Consider the following 16,990-nt stretch of genomic DNA (forward strand, 5'->3'; position numbering starts at 1 on the left):
ATCACTGACAGAAATAATGTTCCACAACTTGAAGGGCGAATGAAACTCGATCGGTTCGGCCGTTAGTCGCCATCAGGAATAGATTTAGTATAAGTGTCGATCAGCCGGAACCTGGCTAGCTGTCTGACTTGGCCTCCTGCTCTTCTTCCCCTCCAAAATGACAAAGACGCAAGCGATTTCTTAAGCCTTAATCCATTTTAGAATGTCATTATGCGCGGGAATACTGGTGGATCAGTAGCGTCCTTTGGCGTGTTGTAACGTACGTACTGCTACTACTATATTTGCGTATAAATTCTAGGCCTGCATAGCCGAGTATACAAAATACGTACGATGCAAACGCATGTAGAGGCACACGGGCTGCACTTGTTAATGTCTGTGCATACTTGTTTTTCGGGTGGTGCCGGCGACATTCAGTGTAGCTGAGGATATGTGTTCCTCCCCATCCACATGTTTATCTTGACTGGTATATAGTTTTCTTAAGGATGACATGAGCTACGTGTTAATGATTGGCTGATTTTTTTAGCCAAAAATCCAAAAGTATTAGGAATAGTATGTCCAAAACTAATCTTCCAGAAAAATAGTTCTCTTGTTGTCGATCGTGTCGAACAATTCCATACGGCGTGAGTTAAATTGACGCGCTGGCATTTTGTGGAGCTCGGTAACACGTGGCGATGGCGTGACCGGACCAATCACGCCATGGGCAATGGCATACCATAGTCCAGGCCTTGTTTATTTTCCAAAATATTTTGCAAAATTTTTCACATTCTCAATCACATTGAATCTTATAGCACATGCATGAGCACTAAATTACACAGTTTATCTGTAATTTGCGAGACGAATCTTTTGAGTGTAATTAGTCTATGATTGGACAATATTTGTCAAATACAAACGAAAGCGCTACTATTTTTATTTTGCAAAAAAAATTGAAGTAAACAAGGCCTGAGTGGTGTGATTTTGCCATGCCAATCTCCCTGTACAACCCACCACAGTCCTTCTTCCCCTGCTTTCCCTCTTCTCCATCTCAAACTTGAGCTCAAAGACAACAATGTCAACCCCCTTCGCACCCTTCTAAATAAGGTGATTTTGCTAGCAAATACATGAGATGTTGAGTAGAAATTGCACGTACATGGTATGGCATCCATTCCCCTAAATTGTTTCTCTTGATTTTCTTTGTTTCATAATGTATTGTTGTACTTAGGATTTGTAGTTTTGGACCTACAATATAATGCTAAAATGGCGGATATAATTACACTAGAGGATGTAGATTGGCTCAGGTTATGTTATGTCCTCATTATCTACATGTGTAAATTTCTTATGTGTCTATTTTTTCATTTACCGTTGCAAAGATGTTGTATTTATAAAAGGCTAGCATGGACAATGATTGATTGTAATAATTTGTTGTTCATGTTAGTAGGTTTGATGTTGGAGTGGCAACAAATTAACTACCCTTACTATGGCTAATGGCATGGTTAATGGAGCTATGTGACCGTTTCTAGCCCTTGCTCCCATAACAAGATATGACTACCAAGATCTCGCATAAGTCAAACAATCAAGGGATCCCGAATCAGTCGCGGGGTCTTTCTACATGTGCCAAGTGAAGCCGATGCTACATGAACTAAACCCACAAATCAAACGAGCCATTAGTATACATCCACATGCATGATGATGGGTGTAGCCTTCATTGAGCCAAGCGATCCCCATACTATTCACTGACCTTGTTTTTTTGTAGCTTGGTGTTGCAGACTTGTCCTCGGTAGGGGTGAATATAGCTCTGCTACCAATGGAAGGTTGGAAGGAGAGATTATAGATGGAGCATACTAAAAAACCTCGTAACTTGTTTTTCTTGATCTGCCCCTTGTGCTCGTACCAACTGTAACTAGCGAACCTCTGCCGAGTATGCATTGCCTTACTATTGGAGTATTAGACATGACAGAGGAGCCTGTTAGGGCACAAATCAAAAGCAAATATATTAGTCTCTGCATATATAAGACAGATCATTGAGGATGGACACATTAACCAAGTCAATGATTGATTGATCTAGAATGTTCCAAAACTTGAAGATGCACTATTCTCCGTTGCCATTAGGGTTCTGAAGAATGTATTTAAGTTAGCGAAAACCTATCTGTTTGACACGTCGTCCCCACCAAAACGACAATCAAGATGCTAGCATTTCTTAATCAAATTGTAGTCCATTTTGCTATATGTTCGATGTTTGGCACGGCTCCGGCTTTGGCTAGTAGCAATTTCTGCGGAGGAGCATACCAAACACTTTAGAAGGGGAGCCATTTCATGGTGAATAGTAGATGAGCTCGAGCAATTTTTTAGTCTGGAGGAGTTGCAGTTTTGTGACTCCTCCTCAAATGCTCTTAACCTCTCTTGCGTATAATTTGTATTCCATTTGTTCTAAATTATAAGCTCCAACTTTTTTATATTATTTTCTATACACATAGATATAGGCTATGTTAGATACATAATAAAATGTATCTGAAAAAACTAAAATAACTTACTCTCTCTTTGTTAAATTATATGTCGTTTTGACCTTTTGGGTACACCGATTTTCTATGTATTTAAATACATAGCATTAAAACGATTTATAATTTGGAACAAAGAAAGTATGATTTAGAATGAAGGGACCTGTCCTCCTAGTCCTAGGTCTGCACGCATAATTGAGTCTACAAACGCAGAGGCAGAGGCTGCACTTCGTTAATGTGTCTGCACATATTAGTTTCTGGGTCGTGCCGGATGAATCCAGTGTACCTAGTTTATACTCCGATGACATGTTCTTGTCCGCCCACTTGTTTTTATCTTGTGTATTATGACCTTGTTTAGTTGCGATTTTTCTTTTGCGAAATAGCTATTGTAACACTTTTGTTTGTATTTGATAATTATTATCTAATCATTGATTAACTAGACTTAAAAGATTCATTGCGTAAATTACAGTCAAACGTGCAATTAATTATTTTTTACATATATTTAGTACTTCATGTATATGCCGCAAGATTCAATACGATGAAAATTTTTGATCATTTTACAAAATACTTCGGGAACTAAACAAGGCATATACTTCTTGCCAAGGATGACTTGAGGTACTCAGGTACTAATGATTGAGCTGTGTTCCAAACAAGTCTAGTAACGGTGAGAGGTCAAAAGGGAAATACTTCACCGTGCAAGTGAGCGAATACCGGTGGTTTGAGCCATCGGCCTTGTTTACTTCCAAATTTTTTTGCAAAATAGGAGTAGCACTTTCGTTTGTATTTGACAAATATTATTCAATTATGGACTAATTAGGCTCAAAAGATTTGTCTCGCCAATTCCGACCAAACTGTGCAATTAGTTTTTATTTTTATCTATATTTAATACTCCATGCATATGTCTAAAGATTCGATGTGACGGGGAATCTGAAAAATTTTGCAAAATTTTTGGGGAACTAAACAATATAGCAGAAATGGTCAACTGGAGAGGTAAATACAAACGGAATGCTCATTAAATTTCAGAGTAAACTAGTTTCAGTTCATTTTGGTAGTCCAAAACGTATCTACTCTTCGCTGATTTATTTATGAGAAAAAAATATTGCTGGCTAACCGAAAAAGTATGGCTTATAAGACAAGCGAACGGACTCGAGTCCCCTCCCTTCGAGGTCAGAAATGTGCACCAATAAGTACTCGATTTGCTCTAAGTCAAACTTATGTTAAGTTTAGCTGAATTTGTCAGAAAAAAATAAAGATATCTAGGGCACCAAATCAACATCATTAGATCAATGAAATAAAATTCACACTGTACTTATTTGGTATTATAGATACTATCACAGTTACAACAATTTGACTTGTGACCTGGAATATTATTAGCTATATTAAGAGAAAGAGTAAGAGTTCCCTTTTTCAGACAATGACACAATTTAAGGAGAGGTGTTAGCCCAGCAGTGTTATTTTAAGGAAACGGCCCACCAAGCACCACTGCCCCCAATTCTTCAGTCGCAGCAGCAGCCCATCATCCAATTCGGCGTGATACTATCTAACAACCTCAGCCCCAACCCGATCCAACGCCGGCGCGGCCGCTGACTCCAAACGTCTCGCGGCCCTGCACGTGAGCGGCACGGGCATCCAGTACAGCAATCCAGCGGGGCGACGACTGGGCGCGGCGAGCCAGGCAGGCAGGATTCGACCGTTGCGTTCTCCGCCCAAATCTTAAGCCCCCACCCACTCCAGATCGCCCCCCAATTCCAATTCCAATTCCAAGCCTCTCCTCGCCTCGCCTCGCCGCTCCCCGCCCCCTCGCTTCCTCCCCCTCCGCGCCGCTCCTCCAGGCTCCAGCCATGGCGATCGCCAGCGAGGACAGGGTATACTACTGCTCCCTCTCCCCTCTCCCCTCTCACTGGTCGGATCCGCCCGCGGATGATTTTGGGTGGCATCCGTGCGTAGCGGTGGATTCGTGGGGTTCGGCGAGCGATTGGCTTGCCGGTAGCCTTGGCATGCTTGATTATAGTCGTGTGCGTCGTCAAATTGTTGCGGGTTTACTCCCCCTTCTGTCGAATTTGGGGGATTTTCCTCCGTCTCTTTTGCCCCCTTTTTGTGCGGACGCGACAGGGTCAAACAGACGTTTCTTATTTTTCGTGCGTGTGACATTAATAATATATCGTTGCTTGATTAGCTGTGCGCAGTCTGTTTTCTCAATATCCTTTGCTTGCTTGGTTACACGTTGCGACAGTGAAGTGTAGTATGGGGTTTACGAGATCCTTTGCTTAGGATTTTAACTCTCCATTTGTTCCTGGTCTGGTTATTCCTGAACTTCGCTCCATTTGAGTGTTTTTTCCTGCGTTTAGAGGCTTAGTAAACGAGGGTTCATGGCTGATTAAGCTTCTAATGATGATTTGTGGCTTCAGGGTACTGTGTGGCAGTGCTTGCGAGTTTGGTACGTTGGCTGCAGTCCATTTTCTCTATATCCTTTTGCGGAGTGTTGACTAGGGTTTGACCTCTATGTCTGGTTACACATTATGCCCGTGTACCTTGCCCCATGAACTCGTATTGGGTTTACGAGATCATTCCCTTGGGATTTTAACTCAGCATTCTGTTCCTGGTCTGAACTTTGCTTCATTTGATTGTTCTTCCTTGGTTTAGAGGGTTAGTAAACGAGGATTCATGGCTGATTAGTTTGTGGCTTCAGGGTACTGTGGTAGTGTTTGCGAGCTTCGTAGCTTGGCTGCAGTGTGATAGAAACATAACAATGCATTTTGTTTTCACTTTGCAGGCTTCAGCACATGCGAATGAGGAGAAGCGGTGGGTACTGTCTGATTTTGAGATTGGGAAGCCTCTTGGGAGGGGCAAGTTTGGGCATGTTTATCTTGCCAGAGAAAGGAGGGTAAATAACATGTTCAAGCTTACTATTAAGTGAACTTTTTATATTATGACTCAGCAAATATACTACTGTTACTAATGTTAATTATCAGGAAATATTGCACTGATTATTTTTAGTCTCTAGCTTAGCTGAGTGGTTACTGTACCGAGATTGCTGGGATTTGACTATTCAGTATTTGCACCCTGTTTCGTATCTACTAACTGAACCTTTTTATATTATTGTACCATCAGCAACTATACTACTATAACGAACAGTAAACATGTTGAATGAGAACGCTGGAAACGTCTTATAGTGTTTTTCCATCTATGCTTTAGTTAACCATCCTAGTGAGCAGTGCAAGTTTGGCGTTGTTTATCTGGCCAGAGAAAAGAGGGTAAATAACATGTTTAAGCTTTCTTTTGGTTAGTTGAACTGCTTATTTTTAGTCTACATCTTCACTGAATGATTTACTGTACTGTGATTGCTGGGAATACTGGAATATGACTACTTCAGTGAACTTTTTATATTATGGTATACTCAGAAAATATACTACTGTAACAAGTGTTATTTGTTAGGAAATATTGCACTGATTATTTTTAGTCTCTAGCTTAGCTGAATGGTTACTGCACCGAGATTGCTGATATTTGACTAATTCAGTTTTGTTCCCTGTTTCGTATCTACTAACTGAACTTTTTTCATATTATTGTATGGTCAGCAACTATACTAATGTATCCAATGCTATATAGCCAGCAAATATACCACTGCAACTAACAATAAACATGTTGAATAACAACAATGCTGGAAACGTCTTATAGAGTGTTTTTTCCATTTATGCTTTAGTTAATCATCCTAGTGAGCAGCTAGGGCTTACAGTACTTATTTTTGTGGAAACAGAGTAGTCAGATTGTGGCTTTGAAAGTTCTTTTCAAGAGCCAGCTCAAGCAATCACAGGTCGAGCATCAGCTGCGACGCGAAGTGGAGATTCAAAGTCACCTTCGACACCCTAATATTCTTCGCCTGTATGGGTACTTCTATGATCAGGTAAAAGACTATCCACATTTCTAGTGTAGAATTACCATTGCTTCGTTTATATGCCAAGAGTGGTCATCGTTTCTGTCATGTGAAATTCTCAGACCCGGGTATACCTAATCCTGGAATATGCTGCCAAGGGTGAACTGTACAAGGAACTGACTAGGTGCAAACATTTTTCAGAGCGGCGTTCAGCGACCGTAAGTTGATGCTCTATACATGTACTTGGTGAATTTGTCTGCAGCTCATTTTTCAACAAAGTAGTTATGGAGATTTCCTTTTATTTTTAGTATATCGCATCACTGGCTAGAGCTTTGATCTACCTTCATGGCAAGCATGTTATCCACCGGGACATTAAACCAGAGAATCTTTTGATTGGAGCCCAGGTACTTGAATTGTGTTTTTTTAGTATCCCTGATCTGGAAGACTGGAACTCTATGTTTACTTTCATTGTTGTATGTTTCCTTGGAACAGGGTGAGATCAAAATTGCTGACTTCGGCTGGTCCGTGCATACCTTCAACAGAAGACGGACTATGTGCGGAACTCTGGATTACCTGCCACCTGAAATGGGTACTTTGCTAACCATTTACCTCCAGTTATCAACTAGTTCAATGATTTTTAAAGTTCCCACAGCTGTTCCAGTTCTCTATTGGCCTAGCTGCTTTCCTTGGCTCTAATCCTGTTGTGATTTGTCCAGTGGAGAAGACAGAACATGATTACAATGTCGACATATGGAGCCTGGGTATTCTATGCTATGAGTTCCTTTACGGGGTCCCACCTTTTGAAGCTAAGGAGCACTCAGAGACATACAGAAGGTAACTCCACAACTCTGGGATCTTAGTATGCGGCAATTTTGTCCCTAATCTGCCCATATGAGTTCTAGATTATTTCTTGTGACTTTTGAGCTATGCTCTGATAATTGTGAGGAGACTATTGAAGTTGCATATAGTGCTAGTGGAGCAAAGAGAATGCACTATATTGATCACCACAGCTCCACATGTTTTTAGATCCATGATTTTTTCTAACTATAATTAGTATATACGTAATAGCATACTGAATATCTATCCTTGTGGTTGTGAAACTTGAGCCTTTGACTTGCTTGTTTTGTGGCTTTGGAAATAACTGCTGTTTCTGAAAGCAACTATATGGGATCTTAGTATTTAGCGATTTTGTCCCTAACTTGCTCATATGAGTTCTAGATTATTTCTTGCAATTTGAGCTATGTCTGATAATTGGTGAGGAAACTTTTGAAGTTGCATATAGTGCTAGTGTAGCAAAGAGGAAGCACACCACACAGCTTCACATGTTATAGATCCATGAATTCTTTCTATCATTAGTATATATGTATAGCATAGTGAATATCTATCCTCGTGGTTGTGAAACTCGAGAGCAACTGCTGTTTCTGAATCTGTTGTTTTTACTTGGATACAGGATAGTGAAAGTTGACTTGAAGTTCCCACTGAAACCATTCGTTTCACCCGCTGCGAAGGATTTGATTTCTCAAGTAAGAAGTCTTCATTTTTTTCCCCTTGTCTTGTAAAGAAAATGGTTGTTCAGATTCAGATAGTCATATCCCTGAACCTCATCAATTGTTGTACACAGATGCTGGTCAAGAACTCGGCGCACCGGCTTCCACTCCACAAGGTTCTTGAGCACCCGTGGATCGTCCAGAACGCCGACCCTTCCGGCGTGTACAGAGGGTAGAACAACCACTAGCTGAAGGCTGCCTCCTCTGAGTACTCTCCTCCACTCTCCCCAATTCGAGGGGAGTGCGATTCTTTCGACTGTTGTTTATTATGGCTCTTGCCCTACCAACTAAGCTTCTATCCCCCGAACTGTATCTTGTAGCACCGTCTCTACGGGGATAACAAGCAATGTGGATTAGCGTCTGTGCGATGGGGCCGTGACCTTGTATACGGCCAATTGCCCTGTATTAATGTAGCATTCATGTTGAACAACCTTCTTACGCGTCTATATGAATATATATCTGTTCTAAGCCTTTCTGAATCTTGATATTTAATTTGTCAGCCCATATGAGCCTTGAAGAATCACGCCCGTCCAGTGGCTGTGGTTTGTTGAGGGAAGAAGGATTTGTTCAAGTCTGTGATGTGTGGGAAAATGCGGAAGATCTCGTTCGTAACCAGCATAACATGTAGTGAGCTCAATTTTGCCCTCACCTGACGAAATTTAATACACGTAGCAGCGCTATTAGCTCATTCACAACCAAAACTGAGCTTACTTCAGCGAAGCATATATTATTACCAAATGCTCACATTATCCAAGCCTATCTATAGTAGTGGTCGCTACTCTCTACAACGCCAGCACCCAAAAAGCAAAATAAAAAGAAAAAGACAAAAACCCCATCTATAGTTACATGCTTATAATACTAATATATATCCTTGCGTATTCTTGTGCCCTTCACACTGTCCCATTGCATTTGGACGCGTCCTTCACCGGCGAGCTCTCGCCTTCCAGGAGCTGCGTGTTGTGCAGGTGGTGCTCGTCGTCGTCGTGCTTCATGTTCTCCACGTCCTCGTGGCTCAGGAAGCAGGGCTGGTTCGTCGAGCACAGCACCCTCGCCCACATCCGGTCCGTGATCACCACCTTGTTCTGCTTCTCGGTGATCCTCTGCAAGAACAGATCGTCCAGGTTTCAGACCATCAGAACAACCAGTGTTCAGGAAGCCGAGCTCAGTTGCACAACATAAAGCCCTAGACTTACATAGAACGGGATGTAAGCGTGTCTGCCATTGACTGGAGCGACGGTGAAGCCGGTGTACCCCGCCATGGCACCATGGAGGGCGCTGTGGGCTAGCAGGGTGCAGTAGACATTGTCAGAAGCATTTGACCTGACGGCACGGATCATGTAGGTCGGGTCGATGTACTTGAGAGTTATTGGGAAGCTGGGCTTCTTCTTGAAATGATCCTGCATTACAAGAAATGCGACAAATTCAGTATTGGAATGAGGCACCATTGTTCCAGCTAATGATAAGGACAGGAAGAAGAGAAGACATTCTATATAGGATGGCTTGATTTCACATTAAGTTCTGCTAATGGCGAAGTATCCATTTACGATGATAGAGCTAACTGAGCTAACTGAATCGTAAATGGGGCAGATAATGTTCTCTGTCCACACATTGACAAGGAAACGAAAATTTGGACCACATTGACAAGGAAACGAAAATTTGGACCACAAGTCTGACCTTTATCTTCTGGGATAACCAAAGGCCAACATCCAGAAGCAGCTTATTTCCTGAAGCATCTTGAGTGTCCACGAAATTCATACTTTTCGCGATGAGATCCTGTCCAGCACCCTCAGCCACCACAATGACCATATGACCATTGTCCTTGAGCCGTTTCTCAATGAACTCAAGGAGTCCTCCCTTCCCTTCAAGGTAGAAGGGTGACTCTGGGATTAAACAGCAATCCTGAGGTAGCAAGTAGAATGAAGTGGTCAGTCATTTGACTCAATATTTTTTTTTCTCGTGTTGAACATGAAATGAATTAGCAGAGTGTTTAGAGCATACCACATCACGGCTAGCTAGAGTAGCATACATTGCAATAAAACCTGCATCAGATCAGAAGAATCAAAAGCTTATTAGTTACTTATATAATCATCACAGTGCTGCAAAATATGCAGGAATTGACACCAGAGGTTGCAGCAAGTTTGAATAGGGAGATAAACATACCACTGTTGCGACCCATTAGCTTCACAACACCAATGCCATTCTCTGCACTCTCAGCCTCGACATGAGCAGCATTGATCGCCCTCTGGGCCTCCTCCACAGCAGTGTCAAATCCAAACGACTTGTCAATCACCTGCATAAGCAGTTCAAGATGAAGCTATAATCAGGAATTCACAATATTTTGCTACTTTTCAAAGACACAGGAGCAGCAGAAAGCACAAAGTACCGCAATGTCATTATCAATGGTCTTTGGGATACCAACAACAGAACATTTGAGGCCCCGTCTACGGACTTCCTGAAATCATGTTTTAAAAATTCTGAGTCTCACATCGTATTTGCATCTAACAACAATTTCTAGAAATAGAATCATCTGGATGCATGTATTACCTCATAAATTACAGAAGCACCTTTCTGAGTACCATCACCTCCAATAATATAAACCTGATTAATACCACGGTCCTGAAGACAATCAACAATTTTGGCGGTGTCATGTCCTCCTCTTGAAGTTCCAAGGACAGTCCCACCTCTCTTATGGATGTCGTTCACCGACTTTGGAGTCAGCGGAACAGTATTTTTAGAATAGAAACCCTTGTATCCACCCTACACATTACACACATAATTAGTCCAGAAATGAAACAAGGTGGCTCACAATGTTCTATAAGTATTATCCTCATGCTATTAGACAACATCATGTGGCTATGTGGCAACAGGAAAAGTTTATCATTGTTTTGCTATCAATAATTTGTAATCTTAACTAATCCAATTAAATAAACAGTTGAGAAACGGTTCAACTGTGATCTTAAACTGTTCAAATTAACTAGTAAACATTGTTAGCATCGTCATGAGCATTGTAACCTACACATGCAGAAGAATAAAAAACTTTTTCACAAGACGAACACTGTGAAACTCCTCAGTCCTCACCTCTATGCCAACAACGCTGGTGACGCCATACATATCATACAATCCGCAAACAAGCTCGCGGATGACCGTGTTCAACCCGGGGCAGAGACCTCCGCAGGTGACAATGGCGGCGTTCACCTCATCAGACTGGAAATACACCCGCTGCCGTGGCCCGGCACGCCGGAAGTGGGTGCCCCTGGCACTGGTCTTATGAACAACAATCTGCAGCCAGTCATGTCACAGGATTAGCACCAAGCAAGACCACTACCAAGTCTCCAATTCATTGTTTGCCGCAGGAAAGAAAGCCTCACCTTTTGCGTGACGGTGTCGTCCGGGTTGACGAAATACTGCCTGAGAGAAACACGTGGTGGGAAGAAAGGTCAGCTTTGGAACATCCGTGTCTGGATGGATAAGAATCAAGTGAAATAGTGAAATGGAAATACGAAATGAGGAGAGGAATTCATACTTGACGACTGAATACGCCGGATTGTCTTGGAGAGGATTTGGGTATGTCTGCAGATCGACAAGATCAATAAAATCAGCAATCAGTGAAAGTAACAAAAAAATAATTAAAGTTCATATCATATTTTGCTGTTGTCTTTCAGATGCTGATTCCCCCTCTGCCACAAACTCTATCGGAGGAACCAGACACTTTTTACTGTGAGATCAATATGTGAAAACTCAAATCCAAACAGAATCCGCATGCTCTCAACCTAAGATAGACCAAAAGGGGGAAAAAAGCGGCAGAAACCAAAATCGCATAGAACAAAAAAAAATAAAGAAAAAAAAAGAACCAAGAACTTTCCAGTCCACGCCGGGAACTAACCGTCAGGAAACCGGCTGTCCCCAACGTGAGACACCAAGAAGATGGGGGACTCTCGCACGCACCGGGAGGTGGGGCATGTAATCCGTGAGGTGCGGCACGTCCTCGAGCACGTAGCCGGCATCGCCGCCCACCAACTTCTTCTTCATCGCCCACTTCCCCGCCGGGGACGCCTTGGCGCTGCCGTTGGCGGCGGCGGGGAAGGGATCCTTCAGGTCAAGCAGCTTCTTCTTCTCCGGCGCCGCCACGGGCGCAGGAGCGACGCCGACGGCTTCCATCGCAGGGGGCCCGTGCCGCCGGTGAACACAAAGCAAGCTTTCTTGTCCGCTCGCCCTGTGTGCGCTCGCGATCAAGAGCCTCAGTTCGACCCCGCGGCCAGCTAAATCTTTGTGCGAGTAATCTGAGGCTGTTCTTGGCGTCTGCGGAAGGCGCGGGCCGTTATATATCGGGTTTTGGGCGGGATTAGCGCGCTGCGCCGCCGTTAAACGTCGCGTTTGACGACGGCGACGGAGGAGGACCGAAGGGGGCAGGGGGCGAAGAGAAGGTTCGCCCTTTGGAACAAGGTCTGGAGTTTCCGTTTATTTACGGGTTCTGCCATTCAGTGCGTGCCGTACGGTTTGGAGAGGAAGAAATGCCGCTCCGGCGTGTATAGAAAGTGGAATATTCCCCGAGACATTGGCGTGCAATATTTTTATTTTTTATTTTTATCCTTCCTTGTTTGAATTGGGGTCACCGGTCACGACAGGGTGACTGGGTGAGTAGAGTTTGACAGCGTGCAAAATGACATCATATACTATCTTTGTTATAGAATAATTAACACTTTAACTAGATTCATAACCAAATATTTATTTTTTGAACGAAGAGAGTACATTAGATCATTTTTACATATGGGGCCAGTTATGTTTTGTTGAGAGCTTGCTTGGCTGCATTTCAATCCATACATAGAGGTGTAAAAATAGTTATTTTTTCACCCGATCCACTCTAATACATATGGATCAGGGTGATTAAAGTACAGGCAAACAAGTCCTGAATGTGACTAGCGGTGGAAAACGGGAATGTAGCTAAATATGATGATCGAATAGGGTATAAAGTAAAGTGGATAGTCTATATTATATGTAAAATGTACTTACACAGTAACATGTTGGTTATATATGAGAAAATTTAGTGAAAACTTAAGTATAAACATCAAGAACTCTTAAATTGTTTAGTTGGAAAGTTGAGTTGTCAAACCATATTCAAAATAATTGAAAAATCCTACAGATCATTGGAAGGTATTTAAGAATATATTTGTGAATAAATAAGTGGTTGAATATATACATTAAAGATTGTAGAGAGTTAACTATGATAAATATCCGTTACCAAATAGAGATATTGGATATTGCAATTTGTTATTGTGTGTGGTATACAAATAATATGAAACTCATTTTCCACCCCTTAGCTTAGACAAGCGTTTATGGTTAGGTAAATGAGCTAGAATGAGCATAGTTGGTCCAATTGTAATTTTTGTTCGTTTTATACATGTGGGACATGTGTTTTGTGGAATACCGACTCAACAAAATCTCGTCAATTTCACAGATAAAAAGTGTTATCATGTTCAAGTAAGCCAAGCCTAACCCGAAACACCCTTATTAGGTCTTGCACAAAATGGTACGGTGAAGGGACACTCTCATACATATGTTTGATCCTACTTTATCGTTATACCAATATTTGGGTTCTGTCTAGGAAAAAGGGTTAAGTTTAGGCTTGTTTCAATTAATGGGTAGGTAAATTTCTTTTCTCAAGAACTTTACTAATTGTCAGCTGGTTTTGTAGGCAATACTGGCCAACATGGGCTAATAAACCAGATAGGCAACATAGATAAGAGAAAAAAAGGGCACTTTTCCATGTCCAGCAATTTTATGCAACTAGAGCCTATTGGTTCTTGACATGAAGAAAATGTCTAATAGACCGGATAGCATCATTTTGGACATTTGAAGGTAAGGATTGTCTACTCGGTTAGGCAGTGCTTCCCAAGGCATATAGCCCAAATACGTCATCCTCTACTACCCGAGATGCAAACACCATTTAGGGTTTTTTTTTGCTAGAGCTAAAGATTATTAATTAGCCATTGTGGACCTTACTTCACCAATGTAGCAACAAGCCCAGCTCTTTGCTACCACACCATCTACATCTACATATAAACCAATATGTAAGGCCTTGTTTAGTTCCATAAATTTTTAGGAAATCGACACTGTAGCACTTTCGTTTGTATTTGACAAATATTATCCAATCATAAACTAACTAGACTTAAAAGATTCGTCTCGTCAATTTCGATCAAACTGTGCAATTAGTTTTTATTTTCGTCTATATTTAATACTCCATGCATGCGTCTAAAGATTTGATGTGACGAAAAATCTGAAAAACTTTGCAAAATTTTTTGGAACTAAACAAGGCCTTGGCGGGCACCCATCTTTTTCCAAGGCCCTATTTAATTCTCTACCCAAAAACTTTTCACCCATATCCTATCGAATCTTTGGACTCATGTATGGGGCATTAAACGTAGACGAAAAAACTAATTGCACAATTCAGTTGTAAATTACAAGATAAATCTTTTAAACCTAATTAGTTCATAATTAGCTATAATTGCTACAATAACTCACATAGTCTAATAACAAATTAATTAGATTTAATAAATTCGTCTCACAGTTTCTAAACAAGTAATATAACTTGTTCTTTTTCTGAAAACTCGGCCTCTTCCAATATCCTTCTAACATATCTAATGTAACATCTAAAAGTTTTCTTTTCGCGAACTAAACAATGCTTAATCCTTTGGTTCCATTTCTATGCACGGATTTGAGGGCGGTGGCTGTGTGTCGTAATTCGTAAACCAGGGGCACAAACGGGAAGGCTGCTAACACCTCTCGCTATGGATCAGTGGCGGTCCCTTCTTTTGTTTCTAGATAGACTAGAACTAGCTAGGGCGGCGGGAGCCGCTGGCCCGCTGCTAAATTGACTCGCATGCCCCTCGTGCAGCTTGGGGCCCACGAACCGCACCCACCAAGTCGAAAAGAGAGAAGGGCAAGACGGTCAGTACGGAACTGTTAGCGTCGTCGTCAGAGGCGTCAAACGGAGCCGAGGAGCTTGTAATAATAATTTCGTACCACAGGTTGGTCCAGCCGTCCAGGTGCAGTTGCAAAGCCACGAGCCATGAACATGACCGTGACGTGTCACCTACAACAACTAGCTAGAAGCATCGTTTATGTAGGCCTTGTTTAGTTCCATTTTTTTTACAAAATAAACACTATAACATTTTTATTTGTATTTAATAAATATTGTCTAATCATGGACTAACTAGACTCAAAAGATTCTTCTCGTGAATTACATGTAAATTATACAATTAATTATTTCTTTTATCTATATTTAGTGTTTCATGCATATGCCGTAAGATTTGATGTGACAAAGAAATCTAAAAAACTTTGTAAAATTTTTTAGTAACTATTCACTGGTCTGAAAAGACATGGCTAATACTGTCCACTAATTTATCGTGAGAGAAAACACTATTGTCTAGGAGAAAATATACACACGGCCGTATTATCATCAGCACGGGATTCATCATCCCCATCGCAAAGGCTTAACGATCGACCACGGACCAGAAGCAATGCTCCTTTTTTTTTACATACAATAGTCTTTATTTTCTCAAAAAGATACCATTATAAAACTACTAATGCGGCACTGTTTAGCGGCTTACGCTGTGGGTATAAAAAAAAATCGAACCCTAATTTGTGCTGGAAATTTAATTCTTCAAAATAAAATTAGTGTCCCAGAACATGCTGATTACTGCTGCTACCAGAATTATTCTAGAACTGCACTAGTAGGGGCAAACAGTGATGACACCGATGAATAACAATAAGACCAACATCATCATCATTATTGTATTTTGACATCGTTCATAGAGGTTAGAGACGCAACGCCGACCATCACTTTTCGCCGTCTCCTCTTGCATTGTCTTTTCTCTCTTTCTTCCCTTGCTAGCTGCGCATCTTGCTGTCCACCGCCCATTTTCCGCACCTCGATTTGGACATCTTCTGGATCGGCCACTTTAGGTCTGTTTTACTTTCAAATTTTGTCATGCCAAAAGTTTAGCAAACCAAAAATTAAACAAAAAGGTTACCATAGATTTTGTAAGTCAAATGTGAAAATTTGATAAGTTTTATTAACAAACCAAATACTAGCTAAAATTATGACTTGCCAAATCGTTAGTATAAAAAATTTTGTAAGTACACCAAGCAGACTCTTCATCTGCAGCAATGAGCATCATGCATGGACTTTTTGCAATGCTACCAGGAGGTGTAATTGGGTGAGCCGTGAGCATATAAAATAAATAAATAAATAAATAAATAAACAAACCTCGGCTCTCCACATGGGGACAATGACGCGTGTCTGTTTGTAGTTGGCCTTTGAGCATGCAGTGCCGCGTGCCCATGGACGGATGGACCTCACGGGGGCGTGCTTTGCTTGCCTTGCCTAGTTGTCCGGCTTCATGATATATAATATAATATATATCACGATAATTACAATCACACTCCAAGAAGATGTGACATCTTATTGAGAACTAGTATAATGCACGTACTAACGCCACGATTTTATCTCAAGGAAGTATATAAAAACAACCAACGATTTTGTTTCATAGTTTTAACTTTTACACAATTATATTCGGGCATGTATACAGAAACACTTTTGCATAAGAATGCAAATTAAAGTAAAGTTATTTCTCGTATTAACCATCTAAGTTACATTTTGTCTAAGTCTTTAATCATAACTTGAAGATTTTCAGAGAAGCTGTCAAAACATTCATTTGAACTCTCTTCAAAATGTATGTCAAGAATTTTATCCTCAGTGTAGTTGATAGTTATGCATGGCAGATAGTAAGCTAAGTTATTAATTTCCTATGTATTGTACGGACTATAATTAAAGAATACTCCCTGCATCCCAAATTGTAAGTCATTTCAAGAATCTTGGAAAGTTAGAGCATCTCAAGTTTGACCAAAATTATAGAAAAAATTATAAAGTTTTGTGGCATCAAATAGAGGGAGTATATACTTACAGTGTTGATCGGTGGCAATCTTACACCATCTTATGACTTCATGAAATTGTATACAAGGAAGCCTCCCAATCTCCTTGAGAAGAGCATTTGTTTATTTATTGTATATAAATCAAATGACTATTTTATGATAAGAAAGAT

General features: G+C 41.0%; 2 protein-coding genes across 3 annotated transcripts; one reads left to right on the plus strand and one right to left on the minus strand.

Annotated features, from left to right (window-relative positions):
• On the plus strand, window positions 4,142-8,376 carry LOC8078731 (serine/threonine-protein kinase Aurora-2). The gene is made up of 9 exons (XM_002454979.2): window positions 4,142-4,336; window positions 5,245-5,355; window positions 6,226-6,372; window positions 6,465-6,560; window positions 6,651-6,746; window positions 6,835-6,931; window positions 7,059-7,176; window positions 7,793-7,865; window positions 7,964-8,376. The coding sequence occupies exons 1-9, from the start codon at window positions 4,313-4,315 to the stop codon at window positions 8,063-8,065; spliced, it is 864 nt and encodes a 287-aa protein (XP_002455024.1). The 5' UTR covers window positions 4,142-4,312; the 3' UTR covers window positions 8,066-8,376.
• Window positions 8,575-12,258, minus strand: LOC8078732 (ATP-dependent 6-phosphofructokinase 6). Of its 2 annotated transcripts, none has more exons than XM_002457153.2 (11): window positions 11,835-12,258; window positions 11,413-11,459; window positions 11,258-11,297; window positions 10,968-11,168; window positions 10,434-10,646; window positions 10,273-10,341; window positions 10,050-10,179; window positions 9,888-9,928; window positions 9,564-9,788; window positions 9,083-9,286; window positions 8,575-8,989 (listed from the first exon to the last, which is right to left on the minus strand). In XM_002457153.2, exons 1-11 carry the CDS (start codon window positions 12,045-12,047, stop codon window positions 8,780-8,782), a joined length of 1,593 nt encoding a protein of 530 aa, XP_002457198.1. In that variant the 5' UTR covers window positions 12,048-12,258; the 3' UTR covers window positions 8,575-8,779. The 2 variants fall into 2 exon arrangements, with proteins under 2 accessions (XP_002457198.1, XP_021312573.1); XM_021456898.1 differs by lacking the exon at window positions 11,835-12,258 and adding an exon at window positions 11,773-11,807.

This window comes from Sorghum bicolor, chromosome 3 (assembly GCF_000003195.3).
Source record: "Sorghum bicolor cultivar BTx623 chromosome 3, Sorghum_bicolor_NCBIv3, whole genome shotgun sequence".
In the NCBI taxonomy this organism is placed as follows: Eukaryota; Viridiplantae; Streptophyta; class Magnoliopsida; order Poales; family Poaceae; genus Sorghum; species Sorghum bicolor.

Excerpts from the sequence above, each read along its gene's own strand:
- LOC8078731 (XM_002454979.2), top strand. The coding sequence starts at position 4,313 with ATGGCGATCGCCAGCGAGGACAGG. Across the intron at positions 6,747-6,834 it reads ATCTTTTGATTGGAGCCCAG|GGTGAGATCAAAATTGCTGA; the intron begins GTACTTGAATTG and ends TCCTTGGAACAG. Across the intron at positions 7,866-7,963 it reads CGAAGGATTTGATTTCTCAA|ATGCTGGTCAAGAACTCGGC; the intron begins GTAAGAAGTCTT and ends TGTTGTACACAG.
- LOC8078732 (XM_002457153.2), bottom strand. The coding sequence starts at position 12,047 with ATGGAAGCCGTCGGCGTCGCTCCTGCGCCCGTGGCGGCGCCGGAGAAG. Across the intron at positions 9,789-9,887 it reads CTCTAGCTAGCCGTGATGTG|GATTGCTGTTTAATCCCAGA; the intron begins GTATGCTCTAAA and ends TTGCTACCTCAG. Across the intron at positions 9,287-9,563 it reads GGTTATCCCAGAAGATAAAG|GATCATTTCAAGAAGAAGCC; the intron begins GTCAGACTTGTG and ends CTTGTAATGCAG.